Source organism: Amblyomma mixtum, chromosome 1, assembly GCF_055824585.1.
Source record: "Amblyomma mixtum isolate Tamu chromosome 1, ASM5582458v1, whole genome shotgun sequence".
Lineage (NCBI taxonomy): Eukaryota > Metazoa > Arthropoda > Arachnida > Ixodida > Ixodidae > Amblyomma > Amblyomma mixtum.
The window spans coordinates 39605251-39631509 of NC_143012.1; the positions used below are offsets into that span (position 1 = coordinate 39605251).

The 26259-nt window shown below is 48.8% G+C and overlaps 1 protein-coding gene across 2 annotated transcripts in view; it reads right to left on the reverse strand.

The window, feature by feature from the left end:
• Window positions 1–607: 607 nt before the first annotated feature.
• Window positions 608–26259, reverse strand: part of LOC149366094 (UDP-glucose 4-epimerase-like) — a 73005-nt gene continuing 47353 nt past the window's right edge. Inside the window, exons 1-10 of one of the 2 annotated variants that reach the window (XM_089548562.1) lie at window positions 12992–13366; window positions 5918–6052; window positions 4675–4790; window positions 3960–4073; window positions 3370–3546; window positions 2433–2613; window positions 2284–2369; window positions 1494–1571; window positions 1309–1423; window positions 608–937 (exon numbers count right to left, since the gene is read on the reverse strand). In XM_089548562.1, coding sequence (XP_089404688.1) covers window positions 798–937; window positions 1309–1423; window positions 1494–1571; window positions 2284–2369; window positions 2433–2613; window positions 3370–3546; window positions 3960–4073; window positions 4675–4790; window positions 5918–6041 — 1131 coding nt within the window. In that variant the 5' untranslated portion in view covers window positions 6042–6052; window positions 12992–13366 and the 3' untranslated portion in view covers window positions 608–797. Of the gene's footprint in view, window positions 938–1308; window positions 1424–1493; window positions 1572–2283; window positions 2370–2432; window positions 2614–3369; window positions 3547–3959; window positions 4074–4674; window positions 4791–5917; window positions 6053–12991; window positions 13367–26259 lie in introns of those variants that run through there. The other variant, XM_089548571.1, reaches the window with a different exon arrangement.

Sequence of the window (26259 nt, forward strand, 5' to 3'; positions counted from 1 at the left end):
TTGTTGGAAATAGGGGTGCTGTGTGTGTTCTTTGGCAATTTGATGTCACCCTGTTTTTTTTTTTCAATCAGTGGGAATTTCTGTACCATTTGACGGTACACACACACATCGGCTTTTCTTGTAATGGGGCTAGTAAGGCTTTTCTTTTGCCGTAAAAGACCAGACCTGCAGTTTTGTGTACTGGCTTACCAGACCTGCAGTTTTGTGTACTGGCTTTTCTCGCAATGGGGCTAGTAAGGCTTTTGCCTTAAAAGACCCTACCTGCAGTTTTGTGTACAAAGACTGAAAATTATGCCATGTGGAGAGAGTTGTAGTAAAATTAGAAATTGAGGGGCTTAAAGTCCCAAAGCAACACATGGGCTTTGAGGGATGCCTTAGCGGAGGGCATTAGGTTTAGTCCACCTGGGGTTCTTTTAGTACGGTGCCATCGCATAACACAGGCGTTTATTTGACCTCCACCAGTGTACTGTCACCATGGCCGGGATCAAACCCACGACTTTGTTATCGGTAGCTGAATGCCAAAGCCACTGAGCTCCTGCGGCGGTCTTAATAAAAAAAGTTGACTGTGTATGAAGCGCTTGTCGAATGAAGACAGAGTACATTTATTTCTACCTTGGACAACAAATCTTTATTGCTGAAGAGAGAGAGAGAGAAAAAATCAGGAAAGAAGTGACCAGTTCAGAGAATGAAATGACCCGACCTGCAGGTTTGTGTTTGTGACTCCCAGATCTAATGAAGTAATGCACTGCAAAAGTATAAATACTGAAAGCCCAGCACTCCAGTAGACTTCCATGCTGCTACTTGTCGCAGTCAAGCTCTGGTGCCAGGGATGCATCACCGCACCCGATTTCAGTGTTGCTGATCTTGAGGCTTGTGTGCGGGTTGTCAGTGCGGTATCCGGCAGGATTGGACGTCAGCCATCTCCAGAAGTCTTCGCCTGTGCACGAAGAAGAGTATTAAAAGACTATGCAGTTGCCCGCATGAGCAAAAACTTCAACAGTAAATGCTTTAGTACGTTTTAGCAGGCTAGTTGGTCATTATGAAGCATCATGGAGTGAACAGCGCAATCTGAGACACACTCAGACACAGCACTGTGTTCATCAGAATTCCTACGGTGTCTGTCTCAGATTGCACTGTTCGCTTCATGATGCTTCAGTAAGAAAACTGTGCTGAACCCCATTTTTAGTCCAAGAAATGCATAGTTCAAATGAGACTGCTTGCTCCAAAAGTGACCATAAATCCGCCCCTGCTTAAGACGGCACCGTGAAGTAAGACGTAATCTCTGCGAGTTGCACAGACTGGACTTACACATGCGCTCGATGCCGTGCTGTGCTTTCCAGCGCAGTTCTTTTTCAGCCAGGCTGCAGTCACCCCATATTGCCGGTATGTCACCAAGTCGGCGGTCGTGGATCTTGTACGGAATCTGTGTGCACAAACACACCCAACAAGTTTGTCACACGGCTGTGTTTTCAGCAGCTGCACCACGCACTCACCTTCTTTCCGGTCACTTTTTCAAAGGCGTCAATGAGCTGGAGTACGGTGTACCCCTTGCCAGTGCCCAGGTTGTAAACCTAAGGGAAGAAATTTGAGAAGCAAAATGAACTTGTTTCCAAGATATAGTTTCGTACAAAATAAAGGATATTCCACGGTATGTAACTGAAATAGAGCTTGCTGTGCATATTATATGAAAGTTTACATAGCAGTGGAAGTTCAGTGGTAAAGCCTGCAAAGATTTGTACCCCTTTTGCTAAAAGTAACCGAGCAACAGGTTCTTGCTTCTCGACCGTATAATGGAGCCTTTTACGGCACCCCTAAAGACCGAAAGGTGCCAGAACATCAGGACAAGGGTTCACCCTACTTTGCACGGATTCGGAGATTAAGGGCTGCCATAGGTGTTTCGCTACGACGCTTAGAATCAAACCTTAGTTACCGGGTTACTTTTGGCAATGACTGTACATTGTTATACAGCTAGATGCAAAATAAGACTGAACTCAGCCTAGAGGCCAACGGACAGTTTCGAAACTGCAACTTGAACTGATGTCAGTTCATCTGTCATGTACTTGGAGGTGTGAGTCTACTGAAGCTGTCGTTTCTGACCAGGAGAGGTGCAAGTATAAACGCTTCCTTCTTCAAATAGCATTTTACATAGTGCAGCTCCACATAGAGATAGCTGCTATTACTTTTGCTGGAACGAAAAGCATACTAATTTATTCACTTTTACTTCAAACAGCTGTGCATAATTCTTAGGCATATATTTTGCATATGTTGCTTGAATTGTTGTACCTTGTATCTAGGGTTCTGCTCCAGCCTCTCCAAAGCAGCAACATGTCCGGTAGCGAGGTCCATGACGTGTATGAAATCTCGCACACCTGCATGGTAACAGCATTTCGTGGTATGTGCAAGATTAGACTGGAGCACTGTTTCTCACTAACTTGTTCCATCCTCTGTGTCATAGTCCCCTCCAAGAACAGCCAGCTCCGATCGCTTTCCGAGTGCTACTTCTCCAATGACTGGCATCAGGTTGGTGAAGGCTCTGATTGGGTCTTCGCCAATCTTTCCAGATGGGTGTGCACCGAGAGGGTTGAAGTAACGCAGAGCAATGATGTTCCATTGCTGAATGAAAAAGAAAATGGATGCGAAGTGAAGCGTCATTTGCTGCATACACAGGCTCGTGTAGCTTTCACTGATTACAGCAATATAGGTCTCGCAAATGAAGTTCACAAGACATTCTTGGGGGCATCTTATTTCCACAACCTATGTCTCTGTATTCAAAAATGAACCAACTCTCCTAACTAGGCATCCAGCTTTCATTCATCCATTTTTTTTAAGCACTAAAAGTAATTCTTCTGGAAGGCCGTGTTCTGCGTGAATATGTTACCTTTCTTTTAAGTTCAAAAGCACTACTTCACAAGATCTAACCAGCTCGCCAAGTTTGTGTGAAGCTTGACCTTGAAGGTGACCTTGGCCAAGCCATAAATAAATGTTGCCGCGTCTGGGATTCAAAACCATGGTAGCGCAAACAAATCAGCTTCGCTGGACACTGCACAAGACCACTGCACCATTGCCGCAGCTGATCATGCCTCGTGTTAAACTGCAACACACTGTCATACTATGCAAAACCCTACCACTTCTTTTTTTCACACATGACCTTGTGATCGCTTATTGCCTTGTTCCCATGGAAGATCAGATGTGCACTCTAAACACAAATACGCCTATATGGGAGTAAAAAGGGAAAGTGCTAAAGGACGGCTTATCCCGTTTTAATCCTTTCTGTTTAGAGTGTAAGGTCCGTGCAGCTTCTTGCTGGTGTCTTGTAATGCTGGCATGTAATAAATGAGGTAAGCTGCGCTTGCAGGTTCCAAAGCTTACCTTCTCAGCCTTACAGATGTCTTCAAGCATTTGTTCAATGGCATACTTTGTTCTGCCATAAACATTGGTCACATTACCAGTCGGGTGTGCTTCATCAATTGGTAGGTATTGGGGGTTCCCGTAGACCACACAGGAGCTGCTAAATACCATGCTGTACACTCCGTGCTCCTTCATGACCTGGAGATTAAACAAAACTTCCATCAATGTTTGGTGCTTGCTAGGCATGATGTAGGTCACAAGATCTGTGCAGTGGAGGATTTTATGCACCAGCAGTCTGATGCTGTTAAAGTGACAATAGAGACAGTACAGCCTCTCGTTATAAATGTTTTGAATCCTTCACTTTTGTCTTGCTTCCCGAGCCATACGATCAGGTTTCGTTCAGAGATTCTTGCATCTGTTGCCGCGGCGTGGCGCCACATGTCATTCTCCCTCATGACTACATCCATGTACCTGTCCCTTACTGCCCTCTTGCTGCACTTTCCTTCTCTTCCATTGTTAATTTCGCTGCCACTGTTCCCTATGCTGCATTTGCTTTTTTTTTGGCAAGTGAGCTGAAAGCTGATTAACAGTGCATCATTACTGCCTCTTACCTCAAGCAAATTGATGGTGCTGACGATGTTGTTCTTGTAGTAAAACAGCGGCTTCTGCATAGACTCTCCCACAGCCTTCATGGCGGCGAAGTGGATGACAAAGTCTATCTTGTGCTGCAGAAGCGAAATGTGAGTCATGGGTAAGGCAGAGTTACAACTTGGTGGCTTGAAATTGCATAGTAATCACGTGGCTGAGGGGCGTGCAGAGCCACACCTACAAGTGTGCGTCACGTCACGTACTCTGCTGCTGGACGACTTGCACTTGTAGGTGTTACTTTGTTAGCTCCTCAGTCATGCGGTTTCGGTTTTACATGTATGCGGGGCCATAATTTCCTGTGGTGCAGTGCTGACAATTTTTAAAAATAAAAACGTGGCTGTTTCTAGCGGCGAGGTAGAAATCTCTAAGGCGCCGAACTAATAGCCAAAAGATAGCTATGTAGACTTAGTTAACTAGCTTGCTATTTAAGTCGTCGCTGCTTTGTGAAACCCGCTACCGATGACATTACTGTACCGAAAAAACAATTCAACTCTAAACACCTATTTTTAAATAATCACTGACAGCCTTTGGTGAAACATACTTTATGTGTCGGATGGTAATGGTAAGCCCACATAGTGCAATGAACTGGGCAATAAAACTGCATCGAAGTGCTGTGCCGTTTGAGCCTGCATCTAGATACAATGTGAGATGTCATGGGCTACGGTGACGGCCTCATACCTTGTCAAAGATCCTTGCCAAGGACGCTTTCTCGAGCAGGTCGCACGGGTAGAACGTCATCGTCCTTCCCGTAAGCTCTTGCGCCCGCTCCAGGCTGGCTGCCTGACCGTTTTCACCTGCAACCACAGCTTACATGAGCAGTTCTGCTATAGTCGGATACAACTTAAGTGTGCAGTGAAGCTCCGCCCACATTCAGGACCACTGCACAGAATTCCTCGTTGGCAAAAAAGTCAGTTGTTAAGACCTTTCTTGATATCTAAACGCTTTTTTTGTTTTTTTTTTTAAGTTTTATCCTACTGTAGCATGTCCTGCATTGAAAAGGCTTAACTGGTATAGATTAGGACCTCTTGGTGCGGATGTTCTCGTCCACATTCACCTGACTTAACTTTAATTCGAAACTGTGTAGCATGCCCCTAGTTTCTATAGGCATTGTTTGCGGTCTTCCCTCTGCCAACCTCTCTCCCATATTGCTGGTCAACACCCCCCCTCCTGGACGCTGAGCAGTGCTAACCGTTCAGGGGCAGCAGAAAGTAGTGTCCATATCTTCTACCTCAAATAACAATTCCACCTAGCTTGCAACTGATTACAACCCGCAAATGAACTTGGTTAATTAGATAAAACAAGATGCAGATTTCCTTTTTCCACTCTCGCGAAACCGACACAACACAGAAAAGGTTTTTGCGGACCGCAAAAAAAAAAAAAAACTTTACCGTACCCTGATTAGAGAACCACTGCGCAAAGAACGGTACTTTTGTGGTGTTGAAAAAAAAAAAGTATTTTTGCTTTAAATTCAGACATCGTTGAGAAAAACCGTTTACTTATTGTCTTTACGCCGCCATCAGTATGAAGCAGTTTAGGTCAGATTGGCAAGACGGGATTTTTTTATCCAAGCGTTACGAAATTCGTAATTGAACTCGGACGCGACCTTTTGTACTTGTCACACGGACTCGGCGCTATTCGCTAGCGAGCACTTCGCGACTTACATCAGTGGACACAATTTGCAGTTCCAGCTCCAGTGAGTCTGTTACCTCCCCCCCCCCCCCCCCCCTCCAAAAAAAAACCGCACACACAGCACACAAGGTGCAATACGCGAGAACAGAGGTCCTTATTAGCAGTTTGGCTCAGTATTCTAACAAGACTACAAATAAGAATTCATTTCAAGTCACAAGGTTTGGACGGATGCCCGACTGACTCATGCCAGTCTCGCTTTAGGCGCCGGGCTCGTTTGTGCGTGCGTATATACCTGGAACGGCATTTGCGAAGTTGTCGATGCCGATGACCCTGTAGCCGGCTCTCAGTAGCTCGATCACCGTGTGGCTGCCGATGAAGCCCGCCGCGCCGGTCACGAACACCGTCTTGCCACTCATCTTGATCGCACCTGCGGGGACGAAGACCCAGGACGTGAGGAGAGACTCGCTTGTTAAGCAGTCGGGATTGAGAACTGTTACTGGCAAACGTGCAATCTCGCACACAGTAGCTCAGTGCATCTAGTAGCGTAACCTTAGTAGCTCGGTGCATCTAGTAGCGTAACCTTCGTGTTATTTAGCAGTCCATATTACAAGCCATGGACTTTACATAGAGTTTCTTACTATTACCTAGAGGGAAAGCTGGCGGCGCTGCACTTCAGCCGCCATGGACGCCCAAAGCATCATGGGGCGGTGAGCTACTTGTTGCGGAACAGTTGTATTTTTTTGGGAATACGGAGTGGCTTTACTGAGATGTTTCATTCCGAAAACACTGTGTGTGCGCAGACGACTTTCGCGCGAGCGCAGTGTGCAAAAGCCATAGTAGTGAAAACTCGACGACACACGACGCCAATAAAAGGTTTTACTCTTCCGAAATGCCATTAAAAAACCTCTTGAAGTATCTAAACAACAGCATCTTTTTTGAAAACATATTTACTTTTAAAAGTGCGCCTGTTAACTACGAAATATTAGTTTTTTTAGTGTTCATCACTTGGCCAATAGGAAAGCTAGTCATCTCTTATTTTAGGCAAACTTTGCACTTAAATACTTTTCTGCTCGTTTGTTGCAATTATTAGACAAGATATTGAATGTTAGGACGTTTGTAGTTATCAAACAGCTTAATTTTTCTATTATTTATTGGCCAAAAGTTGCAGTTCCGCAACAAGTAGCTCACCGCCCCATGATGCTTTGAGCGCCCATGGTGGCTGAGGTGGTCACGTGGGGTCTCCATGCAAACTCCCATAGACGGCTTGCCAGCTTTCCCTCTAGGTAATAGTAAGAAACTCTATGGGACTTTAGGCGACTTGCGCTGAAGTCGCAGTGGCCGCCATGTTGGCGAACCTTTGAACGCGACAAACTTTCTCTATTGTCTAATCCCCTTATCTTCGCCCGTACCGTGGAACCTACGAGTGGTGCAGTACAATATGGCTCATCTAACGCCACTGAAAGCCATTTACATCGTCACCCTTCTATGTGGTTACATGACGTCTATGGCCGAATAGCATGCTGTGAGCATCCGCCTTCTGACAACCATGGTCTAAGTTCCGTGGTCATCTGTTTCCAGCGGGTGTTAAAGGCATGCAATTATTTGAAGGAAATGCGCGGAACAGTTAATCTAAGGAAGCGCCGGATACTGAACTACCGGCTGTCGACCTCGTCGCATAGTACGGCAGCGAGTGTCGCATAGTTTCGTTTTCGAGACAGAGAAAAACTTTGCGAGTTTGTGTGCGGAAAACAAGGCACGTTCGGACGTGACACTATACAGGCGCCCACAGACTTAACACGAATGACGAAAAGTCTGGCTTGGACTGCCAACAGCGCCACGAAGAGATAGTCATCGGGTGCGAGATAATGCTATCGGTACATGTACGGCGGCTGGCGATAGCTGGTACCCAGCTCGCTTTGGCTGCTTTTTCGCCACTGATCGCCGCGTAGACCTGGTTACGGGAGCATTTCTCCGCTTTTTGCTCGAGAATGCGTCCTTGCACGCCCGCGCAACGCGGGCACACGTTCTTATCGCGGGAACACGTAAAACTGCGCGCTAAGCTGTCTCAGCTAGCTCGCGCGCCTTGCGAGCTTGCCCCGAAAGCTGCTGATTAACAAAATAAATTGAGTAGTGCGGTGCCTGAAGTTTCGACATACATGGGAGAAATTGAAAGCGCACTGCACTGCTCGAAACATTTATTTTGTTAGATCGGCAGTCTTGGGACCAAACTCGCAAGGCGCGCGAGCTGAGGCAGCTTAGCGCGCAGTTTCGGGTTCCTGTGATAAGAGAACCGCGACGCGTTGCCCGGGCATGCGAGGCCGCATCGGAGGGCAAAAAGCGGAGAAACGCCCCCGTAACGAGTGCGAGGTCTACGCGGCGATCGGGCACATGCGAGAAAGCAGTCAAAGCGAGCTGCGCACCAGCTATCGTCAGCCGCCGTACATATACCGACAGCGTTATCGCTTCGTGGCGCTGACGGCAGTCCAACCCATGCTTTCCGTCATTCGTGTTAAGTCTGCGGGCGCCTGTACCTATCCGGAAGGCTTCGTTTTCTTGTGGTTAGCTGAAACAGCCGTAGAATCGAGAATCCCGAATGATCGAGTTTTCAGACTATGTTGCGGGCAAATTTTTCTCCACCTTCGAATTTGTGCACACTTGCATAAAAGGTTCAGAATAAACCATGCATTACCACAGCAGCCACCGTCGTGGAATCCCGGTATTCACGCTGCTTTTGAAAAGTAACAGTCCTAACCTAATACTAGAGGCTACAGCTGAGGCATATATCCATATATGCTCTTCGAACACCTTGTTCGAAGAGCAGCGTACAAGACGCGGGTTCGATCCCAGACGCGGCGGTCGAATTTCGATGGAGGCGCAATTCTAGAGGCCCATGTACTGTGCGATGTCAGTGCACCTTATTAAAGAATCCCAGGTGGTCGAAATTTCCGGAGCCCTTCACTAAGGCGTCCTTTATAGCCTGAGTCGCTTTAGGACGTTAAACCCCATAAACCAAACCAAATGCCACGTTGTTGCGCTTTTCGCTGAAAACTTGTCGGGAAGCTCTCCACGACGGTTTTCTTCTGCGGGTCATTGCATGGTGGATCCCGTAAGGTGAATTCAGGACACCCTGTTGGTCCACCTCCATCCATAAAGATCAGAATTTCAGCAGTTGTTTTGTTTTTAGTTATCCTTTGAGCGAACGCTTTCTTACTGCTTCTCACCGTATTCGAGGGCGAAACAGACGCTCATTTCAGATCATCCGCCACTGGACAAACATCTTTTGATTCCTACCCCGTAGACAAAATCTTCCTTAGCGAAGTGCTTACTGCGTATTGGAAGGGAAGAGCGAAATGCTAACCAAGATGCCAAGATTCTCGCAGTCGTTCGCCTCTTGCTCATGTGTACTTGAAAGCTCGCAGCGGGGCACAGTAGCAAAGCAACGTACCGCACTGCGGCGTCGAGCAGTAAGGCATTTTCCCTCATAAAAATGGTCTAGATTCTATACTGCCTCCCTACAGATATTTTCCTTTTGTATATTCGTATCCCACAGACTTTCTTAGACAAAAGCTAACTAAAACTGTATGGCCATGAATCTATACATTGTCTATAGACTGTCTATGGGATTTTTATTGTTTATAGTGTAGTCTGTAGGATTTGTCTATAGAACGTCTGTAGATAAATTTACAGACTAACGTTTGGTTTATTAGGGTTTAACGTCCCAAAGCGACTCAGGCTGTGAGGGACGGCGTAGTGAAGGGCTCCGGAAATTTCGACCACCTGGGGTTCTTCAACGTGCACTGACATCGCACAGTACACGGGCTTCTAGAATTTCGCCTCCATCGAAATTCAGCCGCCGGGGCCGGGATCGAACCCGCGTCTTTCGGGCCAGTAGCCGAGCGCCGTAACCACTGAGCCACCGCGTCGGGCTTAGTCTCTTCCGGCTAACGACGTCAGGTTAACGTCTAAACACTCATCTGGGCATAACTAATGGAACCTACTAGGGAGAAAAGAGCAGTAGCGTCCACTTTCATACCCAGAAGTTTCATTACCGCTCCTTCCCGTTGCCTGAAATGCGGCAAAGTATCACGTGGTCCTTCTCAGCGCGTCACGCGACTGGAGCGCCGGTCTGTCCAGTGGTGGCGCTTGCGTCTCGGAGGGCGAATAAAATTGTAAACTGGCTTTTCAAACACTTAAGTGCATGCAGACAGCGTCCCGCCACTTAGAGATGAGCGCTGGATGCACACAGGCGCCTCATTACTGGCATAACGACGAGTTCCGAAGCCTCCGAGCACTCAAGGCAATCTCGGAATCGACGCGCCGCTACAGAGCACGTATGTCTTGCTTACTTATTCACCCCGACTTGCTTATCCATGCTACTGCACTGCGCCGCACGGCTACTTGTCTCTACCTCATATCCGCATGACGAGGGAAAGAGCCCCCGACCGGCCCGCTCAAAGTGGTCCTCGCTGGAATCGAAGGAGCGGCTGACCGATAAGGCGCCGTACCCCGGAAGGGAACATTGATGGCTTCGCGAAACGAAAAAAAAGAAACACAGAAGGCAGTGCAACGGGACGTAGATGAAGTCTACCGAATGTTAGACGAGCGGGACGGTTCGGAGTGCTTTTTTTTCTTCGTTTCAGTGTTTATTTATTTACTTTGCAGCGAAGATGAGCCTCATTCGACGGTTCGGCTATAGATTTGCTGGGCGTTTGCGACGCCTTAAAGAAGACAGGCATCGGAGTCGATGTTTCACTGGAAGATGAAAGCCGCAGACTTCCGCTTACTGACTGATGTTAAACGTTGATATGCTTCGTCGTGGGATAGGCTTTTTGAATATCAACGCTGTGTTATGCTTGCTGCGCGAGGAGATTACTTACGCCAGGTGGAGCCACGAAATCTCTGAGAAGAGCGCTGAGTTGAGCTGGTTGGTTCATCCTGACAGAAACCTTAGAGTTTCTCAATATTATCCAAAATCGAATACAGCGTAAGTTTTCAGCGACCGCCACACAGATTTCGCTCGTAAAAAAAGTCCGTTGTTAAAGCCCTTCTTGTTGCCAAAAGAAGACAATCACTAGACAGAATTATAAGGTCAAGAATTTTGATGCCTCTTGCTGGTTTGGTTCGGTTAACGTCCCAAAGCAACCTAGGCTATGAGGAACGCCGTAGTGGAGGGCTGCAGATAATTTCGACCACCTGGGATTCTTAGCGTACACTGACATCGCGCAGTACACGGGTCTCTAGCATTTCGCCACCATCGAAAATGCGACCGCTGATATAGTCAAAGATTAAAAAAGCTGATTTCGTTTACTGCTGCGACTTGTCAGCGGAGTAATACAGGACGCTGTGGACTCTAGCCCATTGTTGCCAACGGCAGTTTTTTTTTTTTTAACTTGTACCCTACTAAAGAGGGAAAAGTGTCAAAAAGTGAATTCTGCCTCTCAATCGGCAGCTGCGCCGCGATGGTTTCGTCTGCACGCAGATTAAGCCATTTTCATAATGCGTTTCTCACTTTTCCAATAAATTTTACTCACATAAGTTAGGCTAGCATGGAAAACTTTTACAGCATTCTAAGTTTACCTCGAGGAGAGTTTTACTGTTACGGTTGGATTTACGTTTCATGCCAAACAATAGCTAAGCCAAATACGAAACCTCATCTTCCCGGCATTCCTCCGCCTCTGCATGGTGGATCAACTATCGCAACGCAACTTTTCGCTCTAGGTAATGAGAGAAACTTTATGGCGGAAACGAAGTTACAGCGCTAACAGACGGGGCTTGGCAAACAAGAAAAAATTGGAAAAATGGGATTTTCAGGAAAAGGACATGGCGCAGTATAACACACATCTCGGTGGACACCTCAACCGCGCCGTAAGCGAAGGGCTGAAGAAGGGAGTGAAAGAAGAGGTGCGATAGTGGAGGACTCCGCAATAACTTCGACCACCTGTGCATCTAACTTAAAGTTGATCGAAATTCTTCCGGAGCCATCCACAACAGCGCATTTCTTCCTTCTTTCACTCCTTCCTTTATCCCTTCGCTCACGACGCGGCTGAACTGTTGAGGTGTCCGCCGACAAGGAGAGGGCCACTGAGTCTCTTTTCCCCATGACCAATTGTTCATCCCTTCCTGCACGGCGCGCTTGAGGTGTCCACTTAGAGTAAAACCGTTACTGCGCTTGATCTTTTTTCATGACCAATTTTCTTCGCATATCTATCTTACTAGATTCCATGCCCAACCGATAACTTCATTTCGAATGTCATCATATCATGCTGCTAAATTTCTGGCTTTAAAGGTTGCGTCTACGATTTTCCTCTTCGTGACTCTCTGCGCTGTCCTGTCGTTTTGCAAGGCTTTTCGAAAAGTTGGAAGCCAAAGCGACCCGTGCAGATGCTAATAATACAACTCTCCGCTGCGTCGCATCTGACCATCACCTGTGTTAGACGCTCCGCAGCCACTGGGATGGTCCTTGGCAGATTCCTTCCCACGAACTAACGACAGCGGTAAGAGCACAGAGAGGCGTATTCGGTGCTTATCTGGGGCTGAGCACAACTTCCTCCGCCAAAATTTGGTTAGCCTGGTACAATTTGTCAGCTCATTCTTCCCGGCACCCTATGAGATAACCAGTTCTAGACCCCAACCGAAAAATCCTGGTTCCCAGACGGGTATCGACATAACAGCGGAACGTCACACGTTCCGCATGGCTTTAAGAAACTGGCAGAACTGATGGCAGACAACCATGCCCGCACTCTGTTCGGCGTCACGGTTTTGAAGGGTTCGTCAGTTCGGAGCTGCATGTGCGCACTTTGCACATCCTAATGTTTCTCAACCGCCCGTGAAGCCCTGGCTGCACCTTGTACTACCTGTGATACTGTTGAGCAGATCGAGTACACACTCCTACCACCCTCAAACTACGAATCGTCCCTACCTTGCACCGTGTTTGCTCCTTGACCTCGGCCTGCGTTTCGACGCTGTAACACACGCTACCAAAAGGGCGTTAGACAAAACATGCACGCTGTCAATACATCTTGTCGATGACTTCATTTCAGCGCGTTGACAATCTTCCCACTGAGACGCGCAGTTCGCCATAGCTACGTAATAGCATTCACAGAAGGCGACGTCGCTAATCTTAGTGCCCGCGAACGCAGTCTCACTCCTTGAAGAGGCGAACAACTTCCCGTGGCATGCAATAGAAGCTGTGAGCCCGAGACAACGGCTTCTGCAAATGTATGCTAAGTAGCTGTTCGTACACTCTCTCCAACCAACCTCACAGGACGAAAGGTGCAGCATCGCGCTCGTAGCTAAAGTTGCACAGTTACCGAAAGTTGTCCCCCATAACAGGAGTGTACGGGTACGACGTCGACGATAAACCTACCGCTTGTAGCGTCGCTTCCGCCGCCGAATAGGACGTTACACGCTGGACAAGGTCTCGCTGGAAACGGAGATGCAGTTCGCAGGAGTTGGCAGTGACGTTAATCTCGGAGGCAATGCGTTACAGTAGTCGAGCTCCACGGAGGGCTAACTGCGTGAGAGATGTTCGAAAGCGTTGTCTTGCAGCGTGCAGAACACGTAGCCGTGCAGCGCTTCACGCGCAAGCCCCGAGCTTCGATGACGATGTCGTTCCGAGAGGAGGGGGCGAGCCGTCGCAAGAACTTCCTTTTCCTCTCCAACTCGGTACTGAATGCTGGTGGCCGAGTTGGCGTCGTGTTGCGGGTCTCTCGCCGCCGCTTCGCCAGAACGGGCGAGGGTGGTGGCCGGCTGTTGCAAGGGGGACTGTATGACGTCGCCGCCTCGTCTGGTCGGGCCGCTTTTCTTTTCTCATCGTTTATTCCTCCTCCTCATCCGGATTTGATAGCCGCGCTCTCTTGCGTGGCTCCGAGCATGCGGGCGGCAAGGCTGGCTGGCTGCAGGGATGGTTCGAGCGAGAGGGGGGGGGGGGAGGTCATGGCGGAGTTCACGCTTACGTCTGTTCTTGTATTACTTTTTTTATCATTCTTTTAAAGGAGAAAGTGAGAGCGCTGGCCGATCGGAAACGTCCCCAGGCTGGCATTCCAATGAGGCGTGCGTGTCGGCTGCACGTTACTTTTTGTGAAGTGCCGCTATTCTCGTCGTTGATCGTTTTTTTTTTTTTTGCCTTTCAGGCTGAAGCAGGGAGACCAGCTGAACGAAGGTTCATTCTCCCCTGACCAATAGGGGCAGGATTTTCCTTGTAGACCCGGCAGCTTGAGCGTATGCAAGCGCTAACAGTTGTGTTTTCCTTTTTTTTTAAATCGCCCCTTGAAGAGACCTTTTTCTCGTACTGGCCTCAAATCGGCTGATGATGATAGCGATGAATGAGGGTGCAGTAAAAAATTTGTGGATGTACTGGTTCATGGTATGAAAGCTGTGCAAAAGAGGGTGATAATATGCGCTAATGCCTGTCTATGACAGCTTATGCAACTTGTCCTTGGCACGTCTTTCATATTTTCTTAGTTATTTGTAAGAGCACGAGCCTTCGCCTCGCAACTGGAAGGCTTCAGTCACTCATCATCATCATCGTCAGCAGCAGCAGCATCAGCAGCCTGACTACGCCCACCGCAGTGCAATGACCTCTCCCATGTCTCTCCTATTAACCCTCTCATTTGCCAGCTGCAGCAATCGTATCCCCGCAAACTTCTTGATCTCATCCGCCCACCTAACTTTCTGCCGCCCCCTGCTACGCTTGCCCTCTCTTGGAGTCCCCTCCGTTACCCTTAATAAGGACCAGCGGTTATCTTGCCTTCTCATTACATGCCCTGCCCAAGCTGGCTCTGTGTGGCAAGGGTACCTCGATAGGTAGAGCACTTAGCCGATTCGGAATACAGTGCTTCGATAGGTGGTAGAGCAGTTGGCCCAGCGGGACTACGGTGCCTGACAGTTCGTAGAGCAGCTCACCCTGTGTGCCCAAGATGTCTCGACAGTCCGCAAATCAGCTGACACTGTGTGGCTGAGTGTTTCGATAGTTTGTGGAGCAACAGGCCTTGTATGGATTGTGGCCTCGAGTGCTTGTAGAGTAGCTGGTCCAGTGATGCTAGGGTGTCTCAATAGTTCGTGGAGTAGCCCGCCTGCGTGGCTAGGGTGCCTCGATACCCAGGCTTCGTATTTGAAGGTAAGGGCACGCGCACACACACACTGCGGTGGCAAACGGTACGCCATGCCAGCGCGATATTGCTGGACAACATAGGTCGGCGCATTCACTCATGAGTGCACTCATATCGCCTCACTCACATTCACGTCTGTGAGTGTGATGAATCGTTATGAGTATGAGTGAGGGGGTGTGAGTGCCCCAGGGGGCACCGCATCTGCAGCTAGCCAGGCTATACTAGGGAGCCACGAACGCCGTCGGTCGTGGAACTAAATCTCTCATCCCTGCTGTGGTCAGCAAACAAGGAAAAGTAAAACTAGAAAGACTGTGTCCACACAGAAACGCGCACTGCAAACTTCACAGTGAGTGAACGTGAATGTGAGTTAGTTGATGTGGGTGGTGGGAGTGGATACGAGTGTGAGTGTTTGGGAGCGCGAGTGGGCGTGAGTCCGAGTAGACATGAGTGTGAATGAGCTGTTGTGAGTGCGAATGAATGTGTGACGGTGAATGAGCGTTTGTCAGTGCTATAGTGGACATGAGGGAGAGTGGGCGGTTGTGCGTACGGTGTGCCTGAGTGGGAGTGGGAGTGATTGTTAGTGGACATGAGTGTGAACGAGTGGTTGGGAGTGCGAGTGGACATGAGTGAGAGTGAGTGGTTTTGAGTGTGACTGAGCCGCTGTGAGTGCTAGTGGACATGAGTGTGAGTGGTTCGGAGTGTGAGTGAGTGATTGTGACTGCGAGTGGCCTTGAATGTGAGCCACCTCTCATGACACCGAGGTATGCTGGACAATGAAGCATATTTTAGGCTCTGTAGGCGAAGACAGAGTGCAGCATGGTTGCCAGATATCGAAGTATATTCCATGATTCCTTCAAGCCGTTACCAACTAGCCCAACTTAATGTTTTAACGAAGTTTCCATATAGAAATACAGCGCATGCAGTGCATGAGAAGTACACAAACACCTGCAGAATACGCATAAGGGCACGAAGCAGCCCACGTAAACAAGTTGTTCCCAAGAGCAGGCAACATTGTATACGTCCTCAGGTGAAACCCCACACGCTGTCGCTATTCGCGGTTCTTCTTTTCTTTCTATTTTTTCTCTATTTTATTTTTCATCTGAAGCTCCCGTCTCTGCATGCCTGGGGTTATTCCATGCGCCCAGGGACCTTTGGCACAGGTCGATAGCGAGGAGGACGGATAAGCGATCATCATCTCCTCCGGCTCCTCGGGACCCTTCTCAGTAGATGTTCGGGGAGGCCAGCCGTCGACCTTGCCCGGTGGAGGCCTTTCATCTCCGGCGGTGTCTGCTGGCCGTTGTTATCGTTGTTGCCGCTTTGCTTCACTGAACGTGTGTCCGTCCATTCGTGAGAGCCGTTTCCCTTTCAGCCACTCGGGGATGCCCCCACACGGTCGCCTTTTTTCGGAATTGTCCGTTCATCGTCCGCGATCGAGGGCAACGTACTCAGGATCTGCTATACTTCGAAGCGGGCTGTTCGCGATTATAGTGGTTGCGATGGCGTGTCTATAGGACCTTGCGTGAGTGTTGGTTTTGACGTTGTCTTGTCTCTCTGTGCTAGGAACGGCCAAGTAGCCGTGAACTTCCGAGTGTCCCTGCGAAAAAAGCTAGTTCAAGAACGGCGACCTAGAGCAAAGCCCGAAAGTGAAGGACTCGAGCGAAGGAACAGCTTTTAAGCGGCTTCGACTTGGGGTACCCCCGGACTTGCACGATGTGTCTTTGCGCAGTTCTGATGCGGACTTGGTTTTTGTGTCTGTAATTGTGCAATTAAGTCGTCCGCATATCAGTGTTCGTGGCGGGTTCTGGAGGGCTGTCGTAAGCAAAGAACGCTTTCTCCTGATGGCGTGTGTGACCTTCTGACCGCGGTGCAGTTCGTGCGCGGAAAGCTATGAGCTGGGGGTTGTTAGCATCTCGCCCTGGGCTATCTCACGGGCTTCTAAAAACTGTCAGTTCCTCTCGTTTCCACGAAGTTCTGCGCAAGTGAAAAAAAATCTGTATGATACAGTAACCTCGTACAGGCTTTGTCGTACAATTTGAAAGATGTCAACGCGATAGCCTTAAAGCCTCCTTCACCAGAAAATCCGATGTCGGCGTCGGCGTTTTGAGCGAATAACCACGGGCATGGCTCTGGCAGGTGGTCCCCAGAGAGCAACCTGGGAAGCAGGTGGGCCACATAGGTCACGTGACCTTGTGACGTCATCACAACCTGATAGTGAGCAAAGTGCCCAGCGTGGCAGGTGGCAGGTAAACTAATGATTGTTCGCTCGGCAAGAGCAACCTGAGTAGCACAAGGCCCACCGATGGCTGCACCTGCCATCGCAGGGCAGCGGCGCGTCGCTTAACCGCTGCACCACTGCGACAGGAGGGGTATGAGGACTCCCAGGGACCTGTGAATGTAAAGGAGATAACGACCAATTCTACATACGAGGTCTGTTAGAAAAGTATCCGACTTTATTTTTTTTTTTTGCGAACACCTGATGGATATGAGACAAGCGCGCTTGCATCAGGCGACCTTGAACCTTCATGCGCATGCATGAATTTTTTCCCGCCTGCCGATAGCGTCAGTCGCTGGGAAGCAGCGTTTGAGTGAGGCAGTGTGCAGTGCTCTCGTCGGTTTTTTATTGCAAGGAAAATGGCGGAGTGAAAGGAGCAGCGCTACTGCAACAAATTTTGCCATAAACTTGGCGACAGCCGAGTGGAAACCATTCGAAATATTCAGACGGCTTTCGGTGAAGATGCTATGAGCAGCACACAGTTTAAGCAGTGTTACAATTGTTTTAAAGATGGCCGCACATCGGTGGAGAACGAGCCACGCTCCAATCGGCCATCAACATGCCAAAATGACCAGGTCATTGCCGAACTGAACGCCATGGTGATGCGGGACTGTCGCGTGACTATCCGAGAAATTGAGGAAGAGGTGGACATGAGCAATTTCTCCGCACATTCCATTATCACCGAAGATTTGGCCATGGAGAGAGTTGCGGCGAAATTCGTGCCGAAGCTGCTCACGGTGGAGCAAAAGCAGCTTCGTGTTGAAGTCTCACAGGACATGCTGGATTCCGCAAACAGTGACCCCGACTTCATCAACATCATAATCACTAGTGACGAGTCTTGGGTGTACAGGTACGACCCGGAAACCAGATACCAGTCGTCAGAGTGGAAGCATTCCACGTCACCAATACTTAAGAAGGCCCGCCAATTGCGCAGCAATGTGAAAGTGATGCTGACTGCTTTCTTTGACACCCTCTGTGTGGCAGACCACGAGTACGCACTCTACAGGGTCAAACAATGACCAAAGAGTACTACAGGGATGTCCTCCGTTGCCTACGTGATGCTGTGCGGCGCAAGAACCCGAAGCTGAGGTCAACAGGAAATTGGCGCACCCATCGCGCCAATGCTCCTGCACATTCCTCGCACTCGAATCAGATTTTTTGGTGAAAAACCAGACTCCTGTAGTTCAACAGACTCCTTACTGTCCTGATATGGCCCCTGCGATTTCTGGCTGGTTCCCAAAATCAAAAGGCCATTGAAAGGAGCGCGATTTCAGACAAGGAAGAACATTATGGCTGCAACGACAGCTGAGCTAAACTCCATTCCGAAAAGGGCCTTTTCGGAATACTTCCCACAATGGCAGCACCGCTGGGAGAAGTGTGTGGAGTCCCAAGTAGACTACTTTAAAGATGACTAGGTTTGCAACGCTCCAGTTATGCAAGTTTTTTTTTAACGGCCAACGGTCGGATACTTTTCTAACAGACCTCGTATATGGGAATTAACCGACTACACTATCGCGCCCGGTGAAAAGGCCTAATCAGGCGCTTGTTGTACAGTTTGAAGCTGTGTGGCTTATTTGCCATTCAGAAACGTAGTTTAATTGCCTTGTGCACCGAGCTTGAAACTGCATTTAAGCGATCGTGAACCACGAGGAAAACTTTACAAAGAATCAAAATATATGCTTCTCTCTTTCGGAAAGTATATAGTCGTTGACTGCATGGTAATAACGCGTTCCCTTTTATGCTGCATCGACCTGTGCGCACGGAACCCGAGGTGACGGCACTTCTCCGATAGAATGGCGTATGCTGCATATGCCGATGACATATCTGGCTCTCCGCTTGGTGCGCGCAGCGCCCTCTGTCGGCGCTGTGAGCACTGGAATGTCGTAACTGCAGTGCTAACCTCCTGTATGCATAAATATATGCGCGCGTATGCGCGTACCTCGTCGGCTCAGAACGCTTGCAACACTCCATGGAGTGTGCAAAGCGCCTATGGCGCCTACACAAGTTCCTCCCTTTCCAAACTACTCCCTCATCGAATAACCTATTCCAACGAGTACACCAGCACGCGGGGGTGCCATTCCGTGGCGTCTACTGGCAGAGAGAAAGGTTGCGCCAGTTCAAGGCATGCCTGTGGCGGAGCGCAGCTAACGCGTGTCCTTGGCTACGTCTTTTTGCGCGTTCCTGGAAAGGCAGGCCGCTCGCTTGACGAATGCTGGGCTACGCAGTAAAAATAGACGTGAACAACCGATACATCCTGCGAGAAGGCACGGCTGCGCATCCGGTAGCCAGCGATACGAAACGAAGTTGTGAAGGCCGCTCATGACTGGCAGAAACGCGAAAACAAGAGCGCCAAAAAGGGAACACAAATTACGAGGCAGACGACTTATTTTTCAAGCTAGCCGCCGCGGTGGCTCAGTGATTTTGGTGCTCGGCTGCTGAACTCGAAAGACGCGGGTTCGATCCCGGCCGCGGCGGTCGAATTTCATGGGAGGCGGAATGCTAGAGGCTCGTGTGCTGTGCGATGTCAGTGCACGTTAACGAACCCCAGGTGGTGGAAGTTTCCGGAGCCCTTCACTACGGCGTCCCTCATAGCTTGAGTCGCTTTGGGACGTTAAACCCCATAAACCAACCAAACCTTTTTCAAACTATACCAACTTCCAAAAGAATCTCAGATATAAACGTTCTAAAAGCAAGGGAAAAAAAACGCCCGACTGCGGGTCATGAATACGTCCAGGCTGGCTTGGTTCTGCGGCCGGATACTTACCATAGCCAGCTGACTTCTCGACGTGAATCAAATGAACTGCATTTATTAAAACATTAAGTTGGGCTAGTTGGTAACGGCTTGAAAGAATATGATGCATTTATTTATTCAACATCTTTTATATTCAATACAGCAAAACGGAGCCTGGGAGATGAAATTTCACGCATTTTAAGGTAACGTCTTTCAATTCTATTAGTTATTGTCTTTTAACCACTGAAAATGCCCTTCTGAAGCTTGCATTTGTGATTATTTTAGATATGACGAAGATGTATCTCGGAGTGCTTTTATATCTACATGCATGAATTTTAAACATATGTGTATGCACGTAAGCTGCCATTTGTTCAATGCACTGTAACCCACGGTGTAAGAAAATATTTCTTACACCGTGCTGTAACCATTTCTTGTAATTTGCTTCTGCCCTCCCTGCTTGGACCAGAAAGGTCTGCAGTATAATGTAAATAAATAAATTAATTAAATCAGCTGACGAGCCAAGTAGCAGCCCCTGCAATTTAATAAGAAATGAAAGGTGCAGCCTTTGTCAGAAGCTTGCAGCCCATTTTCTTCCAAGCCTTGTAGTGGGACTTCTGTAGCATTCGTGGAAGTCGTATACGCATTAGAGGAGGCAGGACCAGAAATCTTCTTACCTACAGGAATTTTGGAGCGCTGGAGATGCATTACGAACCGCACAGTGTTTCTCAGAAGCAAACCCCCTGGGCTCCAAACTTTTGACAAAAGCTGTATTTTCTGCAAGTGCATAAAATACAGATAGCTTGAGGAGTTGGAACGGTGACGATGCAAAGCAGGTCACACTGCAGCTCTCAGGATCAAACGTCTGTGTAATGCATATCTTTGACAAGTCCGATACAGAGCTGCTCTTACGTGCGCGTTTCGGATCCCATTACCGTGCTGCCTCACAACAGAGGCTTCACTGCATGGGGTCAGCGGCACCTGATGCAGCAACCATGCCCCTCCCCCCACCCGCTCCTCTCCTATATACATTGTACTCATATGGCCTGCTTGAATCTGGAGCTCGGTCAGTACCGCACGACAGATATAATTTAGTCAAAGAGCACATGAAAAAATAGTTAGTGAATAAATATTGGCATGTTACGCCTATTTGGGAGTGGGGTGGGAGTAAGCTCTACTCTTGACTTTTAGACAGGAACTGCCTTCACGATCCTCTAATCACCATGTAAATATGCGCTGAGGAGGGACTGTTTAAAAAAAGATGGCCAGCTATGTTTCGTTTTTCTCTATTTTTTTTCTGAGTAATTTTCTTCAAGATGCACGTTCTCATTCATGCCATCTCAAGCTCAATGCGCAAGCAAAAACAAACTTGGCTCTTGAGCCCGGACTGAACCTTTCGCGAACGTTTCATATTTGCTCGCGCCCGTATACGTGTCACGCCGGAATTGCTTACTACGATGACAGCAAGTGTCGGAGACAAATGAAACGGCACATGTGTCGCGGGTATAGTTCAGGGCCGTCCCGTATACTTCACCGGTGTGTGTGACACGCCAATATCTACACAGTAGCATCCTTCTTCACTCGGCTCTCGCATGACCCCGATGTAACGGTGAGCTACCGTTTCCCCGTGTGATGTGGGTTTCTTCTTTCGCGCTTGGGAGGCAAGTGTGGTGTGACAAGGCTACAGGGTTTAGGACAAGGCCAAGCACTACAGGCGCCTTGCTCGTAAACTGCTCGTTCTCTGTCGCACCAAAACGACTGTCGCCTCGAGAAGCGTGTTAAGCGTCCGTATTCCCACGCACGTAGGCGGCAGCGGGCGGAAACCGTTTTGGCGTTTCGAAAGGCCGGAACGTAGAAGCAAAGTGACTGACACGCTTTTGGCTCCTCGGCGCATTAGGTGGCTATAGGTGCTTGTGTACACTACGCTGAAAGACGAGCGCGTCCGTAGAGTTTCTGTCGGCACGCCTTAAACAAAGCAATTACGTTGGACGTAAAATTGGTAAACTGGTTTTTGAGGAAGGGAAATGGCGCAGTATCTGTCTCAGATATCTCGGTGGACACCTGAACCGCGCCGTAAGAGAAGGGAGGAAGGTATCGATCTTTATCACCAATCGTATCGATCTTTATCACACACGTATGCTATCGCCGGTTTGTCGTGGCTTCAAGGTATAGGGTGCGCATCTACGACTTGCACAATGTAGCTTAGCAAGATAGCTCGCGCACGCGACGAGGCTGAAAGAGAATATAGAGAAGCTTACGAGATACATGAGACAAGCGAAGACAAATCCGTGAGTACCCTGTCCTCGGCGCTTTAACTGCGGAGGAGGTAAAACTAAGAACAAACCGGCGATAACAAGCATATGTGGTACAGACTTATGCAAATGGTTTACTTGTGCGCACTGGTCTGAACATGCGTGTGAACTGTATAAAAAACACTCTGTTATCTGAATGAACAGCAGTCGTCAGTGCGCGCCCCTTCTTCGTGATTTTCATTTTTGTCACCTTAGCCGTCCCGTAGCAGTTTAGCTGCGATATCTGATATCAGTTCAGGCGCATGACCACGACGTAGGACAATCTTGATAAGCGCTATATAAGCGGAGACGTCCGTGAATAAAGACCACTTTCGTTCCTGCCCTGCCTGCCTGCGTTCGTATCTTTCCTCGGCCACGACGGAACAACTGACGACGTGCGCGGGATGATGCTACGATTCCGAAGCGAGGACCGGCACAGCGGCTGAAGCGGAACGGACGACCGGACCCGAACAGAAGGCAAGCGTTTCAGTATGGCAGTTACCAGGGGCTTCGAAACGCTTCGGAAGTATGCCAGAGTTAAACTCAAGAAGCGACAATATTATGTCGTAGTACATCGAGAGGTTTCAGAATGTTGTGGCTCTTAACGAGACCCCGGAGGTAAAGTTCAGGTTGTTCATGAACGTACTATGGGCAGTACAGTGTACGAGGAGCTCGGGAAAATTTTAGTTCTCGTGCTGACAGGACCTGCGCAGAAATACAGAAGGTACTAGAACAGCACTTCTGTCCCGCGTATTCAGCAATCGCCGAGCGTTGCAAGTTCAACAAGCGCACACAGCAGGAAGGAGAATGCGTCAAGGAATTCATGACGGAACTTAAACATCTGGCGCGTAATCGTGAGTTCAAAGCATCCCTGAGTCAGTGAGTGAGTGAGAGAAGGCAAACGTAGCAGGGGCGGCAGCAATTTAGCTAGGAGGATTAGCTTAGTAATTTCGCGGGGATAGGGTGGCCGCAGCTGGCACAGGACAAGGTTAATTGGAGCGATGTGACAGAGGCCTTAATCCAGCAGCGGGCGCAGTCAGGCTGATGATGATGAGTGCAACAGTAGTAACGCGCTAGGTGGACACCATGTTACAAAACCAACCAGTCCCTACTGCCGTCTTGCTTTCTTGAGGTATGTTTTCATCAGTGCGTTTCTCCTCTAGCTTTCTCAAGCATATTATGTCCACGTAGCACTATATACGCCTCTGGTTGGAGCAGTGCATACAAGAACACCAAGAGCACGAGTACGCGCATTTTGTTACAGTTCGTGTTGTTTCCTCAAGTCATAAATCACCCCTCGCTGTGTACAAGCAAAGGCGTGTGTATGTGCCGCTCTTTTTATTTCTCTTTCAGAAGCGTCTTTGCGTATTCGTAAACTTTCCCGCCTGCAAGGTGACCTCCAGGAGGGCAGAATTGTGGATATCAGTGTCTCTTGTTTGAACACCGTATTGCTTGCTCGTTTGCAAAGACATCCAACCGTAACTGAGGCCCCAGAGTTGTTTTAGTTGTTGGTTATTTCTTTCTCAACTTCAACATGGCGGCCAGTTAGGTAGTGTGGCAGTGTAATATTCGCGTATCCGTTTTATTGTGTAAGAACTTTACTCCGTGTTCTCTATGATGTGCACGGCTTCAACTTGGTTCTTGAGCCAGTGTGCTCCAATGCCTTCCTCAGCACCCGACAGCTTTAAACAGGGGCCAAATCACCACCACTTCAGTCCGCTCATCAGGGATAAGACCAACCCAGAGAATTCCTGGGAACCCGAGCCGCTGCTACCGACACAGCACATTACAGAGACACGCCCGCTGCTCCATAAGGACAGCTATAGCTGAAAAGGGCATCACCAAATTGTTTGACAAGAAGTTTCATTGATGACTTCCAGACGTATGTGGTCGGTCCATGAGTGTGTGAGAACTGCACATTTGACGATGACTGTGATCTTTTATGGTACAAGGCCATTTGGGGCCATAGAGCGCCTTGGCACAAGGTGTTTTCGACTTCTTGAGATAGTGTCAAAGACTCATTTCCCCAGCAATTCACCCTAATTAAGCCCAACACAAAGTGAGTGGAAAGGGAACCCATGGTACCACCGGTGGGTACCCGGCGGCACTGGGGATCGAACCGCGCACCTCCCGAATGCGAGGCGGGTGCTCAAACCACTAAGCCACAGCAGCGGTACAGAACTCCACACTTGCGGCTGCGGAAGCAGTCGCCTCGCATCCACTGCTTTCACTCCATTTCTAACAAGAGGTAACGCAGAATTTGACCCGATCTTGTGACTGGTCAGTGCAGCTGCCTTACAGGCTTACAACCGCCCCCGGGGTCCTCCAAGGGACGACAGCTGGTGTAGTCGTAGCTCCCAATCTCGTTTGTAGAATGTATACGGCAAGTGGTCTTCAAATGTTTCTAATTAATCCTCTCTTGTCTGATTTATCAAATAACGTCGCACTTAACTGCAAGCTTCTAAGCGCATTCTGAATGCATTTCAGCCCCTAGAGTAGCGTTTATTCCAAATAGATACATTTTGCAGATTTCTCGTGACCGCGGCGCGATTCTTAGGACAAGCGGAGTCAATGTTCGCTCTCAATTAGCCTTATTATACGCATATCACGGCACTCGAACGGCGGGAGGAGAGGCATGCATTTTAATGCCTGCGCTTTATACCAAACGTAACCTGATGCCGCGAAGCTGCTAGCACCTTATCCACCCGCTATCTATACCAGATAAGCGAAATGGAAGTCGCTGGCTAGCAGAGTTGATCAAACGGGTTGGCCTTATTTATAGGGTATAGCGAGGCGTAGTCATGGATAACTTGAATGGTTGGTGGAGGAATATTACAGCTTTAGCGCCCATCTGGGAGCAGCCACACAGCCAGATAGAAAACTTTTTATTGTAGTGGCCTGGCTGAGTATACAAGTGGATGGTTATTGTAACTATTATCGCTTAAAGAGGATGAGAGAAAGTTTTAACGTGACTTGGCAATGACAGATGTGAAGATGTGAGGCCGTTGTCCCTTACTAAAGTGAGCTGCACACCCAGTGTACAAGACTCAATGCATGCACTCTTTCAAACATGCGCACACGCCCAAGCGCGTATCACACATCTTCACAGACGGGCGCGCAGGCTTGTCACCAACACACAAAACAGGTTTCAGTTTCCTGTTTTGAATCCTATTCCACAATTGGATGTTCCAGTTGGACTCTGTTTATTTTGTGGTGTCAAACTGAACGACTTCCGAGAAAACCAGCGAATAATGTCTTACAAACTTAGGCTACAGTGTCTCAATGGAGGAGCTGCTTACAGCCAGAAATGTGCAGCGGCTATCAAATTCCCGAAAAAAAGGCAGGCGCCAAAGCTTTCAGGCGATGTGCTGCAAGTGTCCGGGGCAACCATGCTCCGAAAGTGAAATCTGTCACTGCGCCACGCTACGGTGACCTCGGACTTCATTTGGGAGGTATCGAGCGCTCCGAGTTTTTAAGCCCCCCCTCCCCCCCCCCCCCCCCCCCCCCCCCACCCTCCCTCCCTTCCCCCTCTTCTTCTGGCAAAGGAAATGCGCTGCTGAACATACGATTTGGTTCAGTCTCGACTGAGAAACTAAAGCGGACTTCCAGCTTTCAAGTCCTAAGGTCTTTTCAGGTACCTTCTAGCGGGCTGGTTAGTCCACTGACTAGTCAACCTAGTTGGTCTAGTTGACGAGTCTATGCAGCGAGCTAGTTGTTCATAGTTGACCCAATAAATGAAATACTTGCAGGGCTAAATGGAGAGGGACCAGCCATGAACAGCCATATAGGCCATGTTCTTCCATCTTTCCTTTCTATATATATATCTTCGCTGTAAGGAATTTATCGCTGTAAGGATTTCACGCCTTTCATTAGCCTTTCACACCTTTCCTGTAACGTCTAAGTTTCAGCCCCGTATAGCTGTTTCGTGCACATCGCCATTTCCATAGTTCACCTTCCAGCCGCTAGGATCGCGGCGATTTCTCAGGGTAGAAATTTTCGGTTTCGTCGGCCTGTTAAGGCACACAGCACAACTAAGGTAACGTTCTGCGCTGTACGCGTACGCTTGCCTCAGTAAGTGACGTCGGTATAGGTTCAAGGTTGCATTTGCTGGCAAAATCATGCCGCGCGTCTGGCATACGTTGCGCTGTCTGTGCATAAGTCCGCCACTGCTCATCCACGGCTTGCGACAGCATGAGTAACAGGGTGCATTTCTCACTTGCCACCTAGCTCTCT